Source organism: Drosophila ananassae, chromosome 3R (assembly GCF_017639315.1).
Source record: "Drosophila ananassae strain 14024-0371.13 chromosome 3R, ASM1763931v2, whole genome shotgun sequence".
Lineage (NCBI taxonomy): Eukaryota > Metazoa > Arthropoda > Insecta > Diptera > Drosophilidae > Drosophila > Drosophila ananassae.
The window spans coordinates 8,272,598-8,284,720 of record NC_057930.1 but is presented as its reverse complement, the minus strand read 5'-3'; the positions used below and the strand labels follow the sequence as shown (position 1 = coordinate 8,284,720).

At 39.9% G+C, this 12,123-nt stretch overlaps 4 protein-coding genes and 1 long non-coding RNA gene across 6 annotated transcripts; 1 reads left to right on the top strand and 4 right to left on the bottom strand.

Moving 5' to 3' along the window:
* Positions 1-3,402: 3,402 nt before the first annotated feature.
* LOC26515144 lies at positions 3,403-3,807 on the top strand. Its single transcript, XR_004311055.2, has 2 exons — positions 3,403-3,531; positions 3,588-3,807. It is a non-coding gene; the product is annotated as an uncharacterized LOC26515144 (long non-coding RNA).
* A 1,330-nt stretch (positions 3,808-5,137) lies between these two features.
* On the bottom strand, positions 5,138-7,046 carry LOC6505424 (proteoglycan 4). Its single transcript, XM_001964852.4, has 2 exons — positions 6,563-7,046; positions 5,138-6,455 (listed from the first exon to the last, which is right to left on the bottom strand). The coding sequence occupies exon 2, from the start codon at positions 6,453-6,455 to the stop codon at positions 5,229-5,231; it is 1,227 nt and encodes a 408-aa protein (XP_001964888.2). The 5' UTR covers positions 6,563-7,046; the 3' UTR covers positions 5,138-5,228.
* A 487-nt stretch (positions 7,047-7,533) lies between these two features.
* LOC6505422 lies at positions 7,534-8,370 on the bottom strand. Its single transcript, XM_001964851.2, has one exon. The coding sequence runs from the start codon at positions 8,368-8,370 to the stop codon at positions 7,621-7,623; it is 750 nt and encodes a 249-aa protein (XP_001964887.1). The 3' UTR covers positions 7,534-7,620.
* A 287-nt stretch (positions 8,371-8,657) lies between these two features.
* LOC6505418 (cuticle protein 7) lies at positions 8,658-9,812 on the bottom strand. The gene is made up of 2 exons (XM_001964850.4): positions 9,373-9,812; positions 8,658-9,309 (listed from the first exon to the last, which is right to left on the bottom strand). The coding sequence occupies exons 1-2, from the start codon at positions 9,382-9,384 to the stop codon at positions 8,860-8,862; spliced, it is 462 nt and encodes a 153-aa protein (XP_001964886.1). The 5' UTR covers positions 9,385-9,812; the 3' UTR covers positions 8,658-8,859.
* Positions 9,813-10,228: 416 nt separating this feature from the next.
* On the bottom strand, positions 10,229-11,839 carry LOC6505414 (protein Daple). Of its 2 annotated transcripts, XR_006507363.1 has the most exons (6): positions 11,683-11,839; positions 11,311-11,616; positions 11,113-11,258; positions 10,823-11,056; positions 10,459-10,767; positions 10,229-10,389 (listed from the first exon to the last, which is right to left on the bottom strand). XR_006507363.1 is itself a non-coding variant. In XM_001964849.4 (5 exons), exons 1-5 carry the CDS (start codon positions 11,735-11,737, stop codon positions 10,654-10,656), a joined length of 855 nt encoding a protein of 284 aa, XP_001964885.1. In that variant the 5' UTR covers positions 11,738-11,839; the 3' UTR covers positions 10,229-10,653. The 2 variants fall into 2 exon arrangements, 1 of the variants encoding a protein (XP_001964885.1); XM_001964849.4 differs by having other exon boundaries at positions 10,229-10,767.
* Between the last annotated feature and the right edge of the window lie 284 nt (positions 11,840-12,123).

Below are 12,123 nucleotides of genomic sequence, written 5' to 3'. Positions count from 1 at the left end.
AAGACTTGAACTGAGAATCTTTGGCTGGTGGGGGAAATTCGTAAAAAAAATCTAAGGTAATAGCAAAAATAATAATTCATAACGCATACACCTACATATATATTTGCATACCAAGTTATAAAATATAATTTGTATTGTATATATTACATATATCTGTGTACATCAGATTGGCAAGCTTAAATGGAGAAGCTGGGGAAGATAAAATCTTATTCAATGTTATCAGCAACCAAACAAAAATATATCAAAATGATAGCAGAAACAGAACCTTTTTAAAACAATAATAAAAAGCATTAAAGCCTAAAAATTACAAACGAGAGTTTTATTTAAAATTCTAGTTGGGGCGATAGACAAAAATATAGAAATTCATAAAATGAAAATATAGCCAAGCCAAGAAAATAAATAAAACTTAAGACGGACATGGGAAGGAAATTAGTGAATATTCAAATTTTGAGAACATTTCTTAGTTGCTATTTTCAAAACCATAAATGATATTTTCACGCCTAAGATATTGACTAAAAAGTGAGCGAAAAGTTTTTATTCTCGGCAGCCACTTTTTTTTCTCCACAAAACATCATGATTTTGGTGATAAATCGACCCAAAAAGTATTTATTCGATTTTTTTTTGTGCAACGCAGTGAAGGAGATATCTCCGACCCTATAAAGTATATATATTCTTGATCAGGATCACCTCCTGAGTCGATATAAGCATGTCCGTCTGTCCGTCTGTCTGTCTGTCCGTCTGTCTGTCGGTTTCTACGCAAACTAGTCTCTCAGTTTTGGAGCTATCGAGTTGAAACTTTGCACACATCCTTTTTTTCCTTGCAGGTAGTATATAAGTCGGAACGGCCGGGATCTGTCGACTATATCCTATAACTGTCATATAACTGATTGATCGGAAATGCCATAACATTGGTGTTTTTTAAGGATCGGCCGACTATATCCTATAGCTGTCAGAATTGGCATAACTTTGGTGTTTTTTAAGTTAGAAAGATGGGACTTGGTACAGATTCCATTTTGGGCAAAATAATCTTATATGACAAATTTCATAGGGATCGGCCAACTATATCCAATACCCGCCATATAACTGAACGATCGGAAATGAAACAACCTTAAATGCAAGGGTTAATTTCCCTTAATGAATTTTTTCCCCTAAGATACGATTTTGAGAACGAAAATTCTTCATTTGAGCGGGATAAATTATGCTATCCTAGGCAAGATTTCGGCCGAAAAATTTCTCGACTTTAGTCATTGCTCTGTGCTGCTTTAAAATTCAATTGTAACTCAATATATTTTCCCTTCCGCCCGTTTGGCAACAAAATATTAACAATAACCCATTCATTCTAATTTCAATTCCGAATTCCGGTATTGATTCAAGAACACTTGAGCCTTGTTTTAAGAAGTTTGTGTTGTCAAATTTAGAACCCATTTTTTATCAGTGTACTTTATTTCATACACACTTTCATAATACAAGTGGATTTTATTTGTAATTCATTTAGGCTTATCCACGATTCAATTCTTTACACACGTTTGTATGCAGTCCTCTATGGTTCGGAAAATATTTTCCGTGGCGTGGCAACCTCCGTATACAAAATATTCGCATGTGTTCGATAGCGACTGGTAAGTGTATCTTGGAAAACCTGCTTTGCAAAGACCCGTCTCACTAGGAGGAGAATCGCATTTTTCTGAAAAACGCTTTGGTTAGTGTATAATATTATTATTATTTTTAATAAATAAATACCATTGCCGTAACCATGACAAACGGAAGCAAATATGAGGAAAGTTATTGTAAAGAAAATGTATTTAATCATTTTATGGAAGCTTTGGCTTTTAACCACTGAAAAAATCAGAAACGAAGTGAGAGTTTTAAATAAAATTCTATAAATAATATAATATTAATAGAGCTTGTCTAATACGAATAACCTCGGTAGAAATTGGAGTGACTAATAAAATAAACTGTCTATTCTGTAAATTTACGTATTTATTATAACTATATATATAATATAAATATATGTATATATACTCTAATAGAAAAATTCCTCGATTTAACCTACTCATGAACATATGTATGTTGTTCATATCTCTTCCTGGTTGGCATAGGATCTAAACTTGAACAAGATAGTCCCATCATCTATAGTGTTTTTTAATTTAAATAGTCTTAATAGTCACGTCTTATGTATCTTATTAAAGATCTAAAATGATTAAAAATAAATTAACTTATTCAGAGTTTATTTTATATCCTTTTCCGCATTTTAAGAATATTTTCGATGCGAAGTTTCTGTTCACGCTTTTTAGATAGTTTTCTTTACACAAGTCGATATGCCCAAATATCTGATCACCGGTATTTTACCTCATCAAGAGGTTTTTTTATATGATATTAGTTGTTTTTTTTTTGTATATATACATAGATCTTCAATTATTAAAAATTATTTAAAAAAAAACACATAATTTATAGAAAATTAAAGTAGCCTTTGGACAGTTAGCAATAGAAGAATTTAGAGGATTTAGTCGGCAGATCCTTATGAAATATCGGATTAGATGGTCCAAAACGGCATCTGTAGAGGGTCCCATCATTCTAGCTTCAAAAACAACAAAGTTAAACCATTTTGCAAATCGGATTTTATTGCCCAAACTGCAATCTGTACTAAGTCCCATCTTTCTAACTTAAAAAACACCAAGTTCCGCCAATTCCGATCGTTCTACGACAGCTATAGGATATAGTCGACCCATCCATATAAATTTTCACATAAGATATTTTGACCAAATATAACATGTGTGCAAAGTCCCAACCCTCTAACTTAAAAAACACCAAAGTTATGGCATTTCCGATTAATCAGTTATATAGCAGCTATAGGATGTAGTCGACCGATAGGCAAATAAAGTACAAGTTTAAAGAATTTATTCCATATTTTCAAGTTTATTAACCCTTTCAACGGAGTAAAGCATTTTTCTTGATTATAAAGTTATGAAATTTTTAATTAACAAAGTTTTTTTAATTTTTTAACGTAAGCTTAAGGAATTTCAAAAAGTTGTAGAAATAAATGTCGGGTCTGGTCGGTTGAGAAACCAATCGACTCGTATTTAGGAGTAGAATGCGAATATATAAAAATATTCTATCTGGGGACTAAAATGTCGCCTCCAGTCCCAATTTAGTGTTTCAAAATTTTTTTACTTAAAAACTCTAGGTTTCCTAAATTCCAAACCAAACTACTTTTGGAAAATGTCGTCCTCGTGTACTGCCGATATTATATACATATATAGGTACATATAAATATTATATTTATTGTTATAATAAATACTTCAAATAACTGAATAGAAAGTTTATTTTATTAGTCACTCCAATTTCTACCGAGGTTATTCGTATTAGACAAGCTCTATTAATATTATATTATTTGTAGACTTTTATTTAAAACTCTCACTTCGTTTCTGATTTTTGGAGTGGTTACAAGCCAAAGCTTTCATAAAATGATTAAATACATTTTCTTTACAATAACTTTCCTCATATTTGCTTCCGTTTGTCATGGTCAAGGCAATGGTATTTATTTATTAAAAATAATAATAATATTATACATTAACCAAAGCGATTTTCAGAAAAATGCGATTCTCCTCCTAGTGAGACGGGTCTCTGCAGAGGATATTTTCCAAGTTACACTTACCAGTCGCTATCGAACACATGCGAATATTTTGTATACGGAGGTTGCGGCGCCACGGAAAATATTTTCCGAACCATAGAGGACTGCATACAAACGTGTGTAAAGAATTGAATCGTGGATAAGCCTAAATAAATAACAAATAAAATCCATTTATATTATGAAAGTGTGTATGAAATGAAGTACACTGATAGAAAAATGGGTTCTAAGTTTGACAACACAAACTTCTTAAAACAATGCTCAAGCGTTCTTGAATCAATACCGGAATTCGGAATTGAAATTAGAACGAATGTTAATATTTTGTTGCCAAACGGGCGGAAGGGAAAATATATTGACTAACAATTGAATTTTAAAGCAGCACAGAGCAATGACTGAAGTCTAGAAATTTTTCGGCAGAAATCTTGCCTAGGATAGCACAATTTGTCACGCTCAAATGAAGAATTTTCGTTCTCAAAATCGTATCTTAGGGGAAAAAATTCATACTTAATTAGGAATTTTTTTTTCTTTAACTAAGTACGTTCTTGGTCGACTTCCGAGTGTATTCGTACTTGGTTTAAGTGCGAAGTTCTTGGTTTTTTTCTGAGTGTATAAAATAGTTACTTTAGATTGAACAAGAAAGGAAAGCTAACTTCGGAAAGTTATTTTTTAAGTTAGAAGGATGGGACTTTCTATGGATGCCTCTTTGGGCAAAATAATTCGATATGCCAAGTTTCATAAGGATCGGCCGATTAAATGCGATCCGTTATATAGCTAATAATAAAAGATGCGTGGCGCCACCTAGCGGACTGCAACTCAACAGCAAGGGTATATAAACTTCGGCTCCGCCCGAAGTTAGCTTTCCTTTCTTGTTTTTGCATATTATTGATTGATTGAATTGAAACCCTCAATCGGAAGTCCCTTTTCAAATACCTTACGAAATGGTTAAAATTTTGTTAAAAATTGGTTTTGAAATTTTTAATCAAATTACTCTGCATCCATCCATTTTAGCAAATAATTATCCGATCAGTGAATGTAATACCTTTCCAATTGTGGATAATCGAGTACTTTAATGCTTTATAAAAACCTACCCAACTCAAATCGGACACGATTTTCACAAATTTTCAAAAGTTACAAACTAGATGTTTTAACAAATCCGATTAAATCATCCTTTTCAATATTTTAATAAAAAACAGATAGGATTCTTCAAACCTTTGATTCATAAAGGGTACTTTCTTTAGAAATTGGATGAAGATATACATGGCTAAGAAGAGATTAAATATTGGCTAAAAAGAGACTGAAAAATCCATTTTGGCTATGTGTAAAAAGTATGAATTAACTTGGATAAAGCGGCAATTAGTTTCGGGGAAATAAATATGTACTAAATATGTAAAAATGTATTGATGATTGTCCGATATTACTTCCCCAAGTGCTGAACCCAAAAACTGATATTCCAAAAACATGATTTTTAATATTTGTTTTGGTGGTTTAATAAATAAGAAATAGAAAACAAAGTCGATTTATAAATAATTAAAAATGGAGGAAAACAGTGTTATCTATCCTAGTTAGAAGTCTAAACTTAACAACAACAGCAACCTAACTCCCTTCAGTAATCATAGCCCCTTCCCTGGTTTCCGTAGCCAAAGTCCTTCAGGTAGTTGTCAATGGCCAGGTCGAAGGTGGAGGATGGCTTGTCCGGTCCGGGTACGGAGTTGTCGTAAGTCTTTACCGGGGCCGGAGGAGGTGGCACGGGATACGATTCCGTTTGCGGGGCATACGACTCCGTGTGGCTGGGATAGGACTCCGAGGCGGTAGGATAGGACTCCTTGGGATAGGACTCTGTGATGCTTTGATAATTCACCGCCGGGCTGACATAAGACTCTGTTTGGCTGGGAATAATGGGATAGGCTTCAGTTTGGCTGGGAATATAGACCTTGGGCTCCTCCACAATCGGATAGGAGGTGGTCTGCTCGTAGCTTGGCGGCTGAGTGGCCACCACCAGCTTCTCCTCGTAGGGGGTCTTTATCTTGGCCAGGGACACTCCGGAGGATGAGGCCACCGCCGACACGAGAATCTTGGAGCTGCGCTTGGGAGCTGGCAGAACTTTACTGATGACCGGCACTGTCTGCTTGTTGTAAACCGGGGAATAGTAAACGGAAGGAGCCTGTGGCAGACTGGGCGAGGAATAGCTCTTCTTTCCGCTGTAAGCATTGCTCAGGAGCTGGGCCAGCTCCTCCAGCGAGAAATTGGGAGCAGCTATGTTGGCCACGGCAGGGGAAGGGGCAGCTGCGGCGGCTTGTTCTTCGTAGACCAGGGGATAGGGCTTATACGATTTGGGGCCACCCACTGGACCCACCAGACCGGCATAGCCATCGCCTCCGTACTTGGGCACGAATTTGCGCTGGTGGACGTGGCTGAACTCCACCTGGCCGCCAGGAGCGTACTCTCCGATGGAGGAGATCTGGGTGAGGGGCTGCTTGGAGTCGGAGGAGACCACCTTGCGGCAGAACTCCTTGCAACCCAGCTTGCACTCGCAGTAGCATTTCTTGTACGGGGTTGTTGGCGGGGTGGTGTAATCCGTGGTTGGTGGCTCGGGGCTGGGTGGGTAGGGTATCTCGGTGGTGCTGGGCACGGAGGTGGTACCGGGTCTCGTCGTTGTGGCACTTGTCGTCCCCGCTGTCGTGGGTGCGGGAGTGGTGGGCACTTCGCTGCACGGCACTTGCTCCCACACCTCCTGCTCGCACTCCGCACAGTACTCCGGAAAATGTGAGTGTATCGAAACCGTGGAAGCCATCAAAACGGCCACGAATAGCAAACTGCAACGCCCAAACATCTGAAAAAAAAACAAGAGGAAATGGGTAAGGTAAGTAAATCAGGGGACTCAGAATAAATGGAGAAAATGGGTCGGGTCGTTACCAATCAATAGGCCCCATTTCTTACCTTTCAGCAGAAATTCTTTCCCTCGAAGAACTCGATCGTTTTCCCTGCAATTACTGGAATCTCTGTCCCGGATTGTTGGACTGCACTTGATGTCGCGTGCGAAACTCTTTCATGCAATTTGCTGAATAGCTCTTAAATACGCTGCGCTGGCCGAGAGCCGAGCGGGCTACTTACAACGCCGAACAAATGGGTCGCGGAAGCGTTGACCGCGTCACGTTCCAAACGCCCGATGGATCGGAACGGTGGCTTCGATCGGGGCGTGGTGGTGGTCCGGAATGGGCTGGGTGGGGGCTCCGCACAATCGCTCCACAGATGCCGCCGCTTCCGTAATACACATTCAAGCATTTCTACCCGCACTCTCCGATAGCATTAAAAAATTGCTTCACAACAGTTCTGGAATCGCGAACATGGCTAACAAACATAATGCCATGTATTTTTTTCCATCTGACCTCTGGTTCATGGCTTTGTGGCATTAACCTTTATGGGTTAGTGGCTAAAACCAATGATTGGTCAAAAAATGTCTAATATTACTAATTAGATTGAGGAGAAGTCCCTTGAAGTACCTCTCGATCGGTCAGTCTTTAGTGTTCCCCCATTGACCATTTTTTCGCAACTGCCGAAACTCGATCCACGGTTTGGGGATTTATAATTTCGTTAACTGGCCCTGAAACACATTATTGTCTTTAGTCGATAACCTTATCAATTTTTGGGATTCCAATTCGTGGCTTTTTGTGAAATTTCATAGGCTTAAGATAGGTATCTTTCTTAATAATACTTTGTATCTTTATCATTTCACCATGAGAGGCTTGTAAGTTTCCTGTTTTGACTGATTACTTAAAAATGTCTGAGTTTTATGGAGATTGATTTAATTAATAAAAATATGTTACGGATTATCTTTTGGGTTCAAAAGTACCTTAAACTTCATCATCACTCAACATTTTAAACACTCTATTATTCACAAAATAAAATAATTAAGAACTTGTATCGCACTGTCACATCTTTTATTTCATAACAAATTTCTCGTTTTAAAACAATTTAATTAATAAATGGGTTTCAAACTAGTTCAGATTGGCTACTAGGCTTTGGAAGGGACGAGCTCCAGCATAGACCTGAATTTTCGGATGCAGACTGTGAACATTCACTGCCTCTGCCTCCTGGGTATCCTTTTCCTCATCCTCCGTCTTGAAGGAGCTGCGCTTCCTCACCTTCTCCCAGCGATCGGGTGTCGATTCCTTTGTCTTTTTTATTGGTGAGGCTGTTGAAGACGGATGCTCTTGGCTAGAACTACCTGTTCGGCCCGCCATTTCCACATCGATGGTTTCCGCTCCACTCTGTCCGCTGGTCAGGCGTCGGAGCATCTCCTGGTAATGGGGCTGATCCGCCGTTATGTACTCCGGTTCGGCTTCGGGGTTAAGGATCTGGTAGTTGGGTGTTCCCAGCTCGAAGGTTGTAAACTCCCCGTGTTCCACCTTGTTCTTTAGATGCTTGGCCGTGTAACCGTACTGCCCAAGCGGAGCCATCCACTTGGAATCCGAGTCCTTGGTGACTGCCACGCAGAATCCAAGGGCCATTAGCAGGGTGGCCAGCAGGTATCGTGTCGTCAGCGAGTCGACCATTTTCGCACTGATGCTCCATTGATCTTTGGGCCAGGCCGTTAGCCAAAAGCCAATAGAACCTGCTGGAACGGCGACGTCGACGGAGAAGTCGAAGCCAAAGTCGTCGGTAATTGGACGCCCCCGAAGTGACAACAGGTACGTGAGATTAGAGGCATCTATGGGCCATGTCGTCGCGTCTGGCGGCGATAGCATTAGTTTGTGCTTATCACAAATTATCAAAACGCCGGGGCCAGATGACACACCTCTGGCTATGAGACATCAACTGACCGGATTGGGCATCCAAATGTCCGGAGCTCCCCGGTCTGCAAGTGAGACTTAGAATCATGCTTAGCCGACTAGTTTGGGTTTCATTCACGTTTAGATGAATTAGTTTGTTTGCTCATTCACAGATTTATAATTTAAATTGTAATCAGAGTGGCTTGGGAGTAAAGATATTATTAAATCTTGAAGTCCTTTTCTTTGCGACCACCCATTGAAACTGAATCATTTTTTGTGCTCTTCTATCGAACATATTGAATGTGATGCATCTTTATAATTAAATATGCTTATCTATGCTGTATATACAATCAATGGAAAGATTATAATTTAATAATGATATATGGCAATGAATGAATCCTTATTAAAGCGGGGATAGCATGGCTGACATCATGTGTGCTGTGTGTTGGATGTGTTTACTCGAGCTTAGTACTTGTACGAGGCTGTGGGTCCAGAAACCGAGACATAGTTGCCCGTGGAGAGCTCCTGTTTGATAATGGCCTTGGGAGCAGCGTAGTGGACGAGCGGAGCCACGGGCACTATCGGAGTCAGAATCTTGGCGGCCAGCACCTTCTTGGGTGGCTCCGGCAGGGGAATCTTAATGTCCGTGGGCTCTCGCTGAACGATTGCCTCAAATCCGTTGTGGTCGTCGGCCTTGTACTGGACAATGCGCCGGTAGCCATCGGAATCGATCAGCTCGTAGACGCCCTCGACCTTGTCGTCCTTGCGGGTCTCCTTCTGGCTCTTGATGTCGCCGGTGTGGGGGTCGTTGACCGCCCACTGGAACTCGTAGGCCACTGGTCCGTAGTCCGGCTCCGGTTGCAGTTCAATGGCCCAAGCAGCTCCGACCAGGAACAGGCACACCAAGTAGCTCATCTGCAAAGGACGAACGCTATATGTTAGTTATATCCATGAGGAGTCTCCTGCCACACAACTCACTTTTCCCACCATGTCTCCTTTGGACGCTTCTAAGAACTGATTTGCACTCGACAGAGATCGGAATCGAAGTAATTAATCTGGGTAGTCCTAGGCTGCTTATATACAAGCACTCCACTTATTACCAGACACCAGATCGCGGATTCAATCTGACTGGGATGTGGCAATCCACCCAAAGTGCGGTGTCGCGGTGTCTCGGTGTCTCGGAGTCGTGGTGCGGCACGCGCCTCCCAAACAAGATCGCCGGCGGCCCAAGTGGAGCGCGCTCATTAACAGAGCCCCGAATTAAAAACTAAAAAAAATTATAATTAAACACGAAATATGTATGCAAAGTGCGGCATGGATAGATCTCGGCAATGTGCCACTACACAGCAAGAAAATAGATAATCAAAAGGGGTTTTTAAAGTGCATCAGGAACTGGACTTGATTTATAATTATTGTTATGCCATTTAATGTTGCATTTTAAATAGTTATGTTAAAATAACAGATTTTTTGTATAATATTTATAATGTTAAATAAAAATGTCTTAATATTTATAGTATTTTTTATTAAAAAATGTTTACTTTCCCAAAACTCATGATTAGATTTGTATCAAAAATATTGGATTATCCTATAAACTAATTGAAACTAACTTATACCAAGAATTTGTATAAAATCTAGTAACTATAACCCAAATCCCATATAATATTTTTATCAGTGTAGGCATTTAATTGGCACGCAAACTAATAAGCCCCCGGCCAAGTGGGTGAGGTGTCGCGCTAGTTGGTCTAGTCCCGCCAACAAATGTGCAGATTAATTTACTTAGTCAATAATTTGCAACATTAGACATTGGGCAACTAGTTCTTCGGGCTGCATTAAGTCATAAAAATAATTGTCATTTTTAATGGATCGGTGGAGTGTCGATTGGAAAATTAATACCAGGCTGGTAGAGGAGGCGGAGGGGTTGAAACCTTCATAGATCAGCAGAGGCCAAATCCTGATGCCATTAACAAAATATTATAATTAATTACGTGTTTCCTTCTGCACCAAAAATTATTCAAATTCAGGTTAGTCTATCGCAAATGCAATCGCAGAGCGTGTTTGTCGAACCTTAAAAGCAATCTCTGGTATGTGCACTTGTTAGGCGTAGCTGGCTCCGAAACTAGGTTAGTTCCAGCGACCAACTAGCCAGACGCACTAAGCAGTTCTATGATTCGACGGTTGTGGGTTTGGCGGTCCCCGCAGTGCGTAAGTTTAACGAAAGGTTTCATCAGCTTATACTATAGAGGCATTATCTTTACTAAACTAGTCCTGATCCTGATCTTCCGCTTCCAGCTTGGCGCGTATGGTTCTTTGGCAGCGGGATCTCAGTAGTTCTCTTCTGAGGGCGTTGCTTTCAGTTTCCACAGTTTCAATGAGCTGAAAATTTATCATTTTAGACTGCACTTGAGTGAAACTATATTCAAAAACCTACACTATTAGTTAGAGCCAATCTCTCGATGGTCTGGGCATCGGAATCATCTTCTTTTGGAATGGACTCACTGCTCGAAGAGCTCAGTCGCTTTCGATACTCAGTAGAGTCGTGTTCCTCGTATTTCGGGGGGGCATCCTCTACGATTTCCGAAGAAACTCCAGAGGCTTCGGTTTCCAACTTCAAGGCAGCCAACTCTTCACGGAGGCTCTGATTTTGCATCTCCAGCAGATCCACCTGATAGTATTTTTATTTTGTTATTTAAAGAATTCTTCAGAAGATTTAATGCTTACGCTCTCCAATTCGAAATCCATTTCGTCTATTATATCATAGGATTCATCTAGAGCTCTTTGCAGCTTCTCCACCTTGGCCTTCAGCTGTTCCACCTCATTCAATTCACTTTGCGCCGACTGTCGCTTCTCAATCATCAAACGTTGTTCTAAAAAACGTATCATTTAATATTTTGAAAAGACTTTTCACCAAAAGCTTACCTTCATTTCGCTGATCCAAGGCAGATTTCATCACCAGCCCCGTGAGCGTCTTCTGGCGCTTGAACATCTCCTCCAGAGCCCGACAACGCTTCACCTTCTCCAAGTAGGCGTCGTGCAACTTGTTGTATTTCTTCTTGTGCTTCTGGACTGTTTCCACCAGGCGATCGCGTTCCTCTTCCAATTGGAAGGCCAGGATTTTGGCCTCCACATTTATGGCCGCATTTGTGCTGTGGTCGGAAGAGGCTCGATTGAGGCGATGGCGCAGCAGAATGTTTTCCTCCTCCAGCTGGGCGCTTCGGGCTTTCGCTATACAGTTTTTTAAAATATAATTCTAAAAATCAAGTATGCAATACGAGTAATATTCATACGCACCGGCTGACAGCTCTGCATAGAGCACCTGCATAGCGGATGTATTCCGTTTCTCCATTTGATTGAAATTTGTTTTGGTTTTCTGTAACAATTACTCAGCGGCCAAAGAACCTCTTTTTGCTGAAAACCCTAAAGATAAGCTATCAATATATTTATGAAATGGTATGGTTGCCGCTTACAAAGGAAAAATTAAATATTTAGACATGTTTGAAACATGACTAAGTGTTTTATAAATTTATTTTAATTTAAGATGTTGATTTTTGATTTAAATAAATTAATTAAAGGAAAAATTGATTCGCGTTTATAAAATTTACGATAAAGTGGTCTGGGTTGTTGTCTTGGCTATTGGCTCGTAAGACACGGTCACACCAGCGAGTGAGCCAGGTAGATAAAAGATTTCAGTTACTTTTTGAATTTCAAATATTCTCTTCAAATTTATATTCT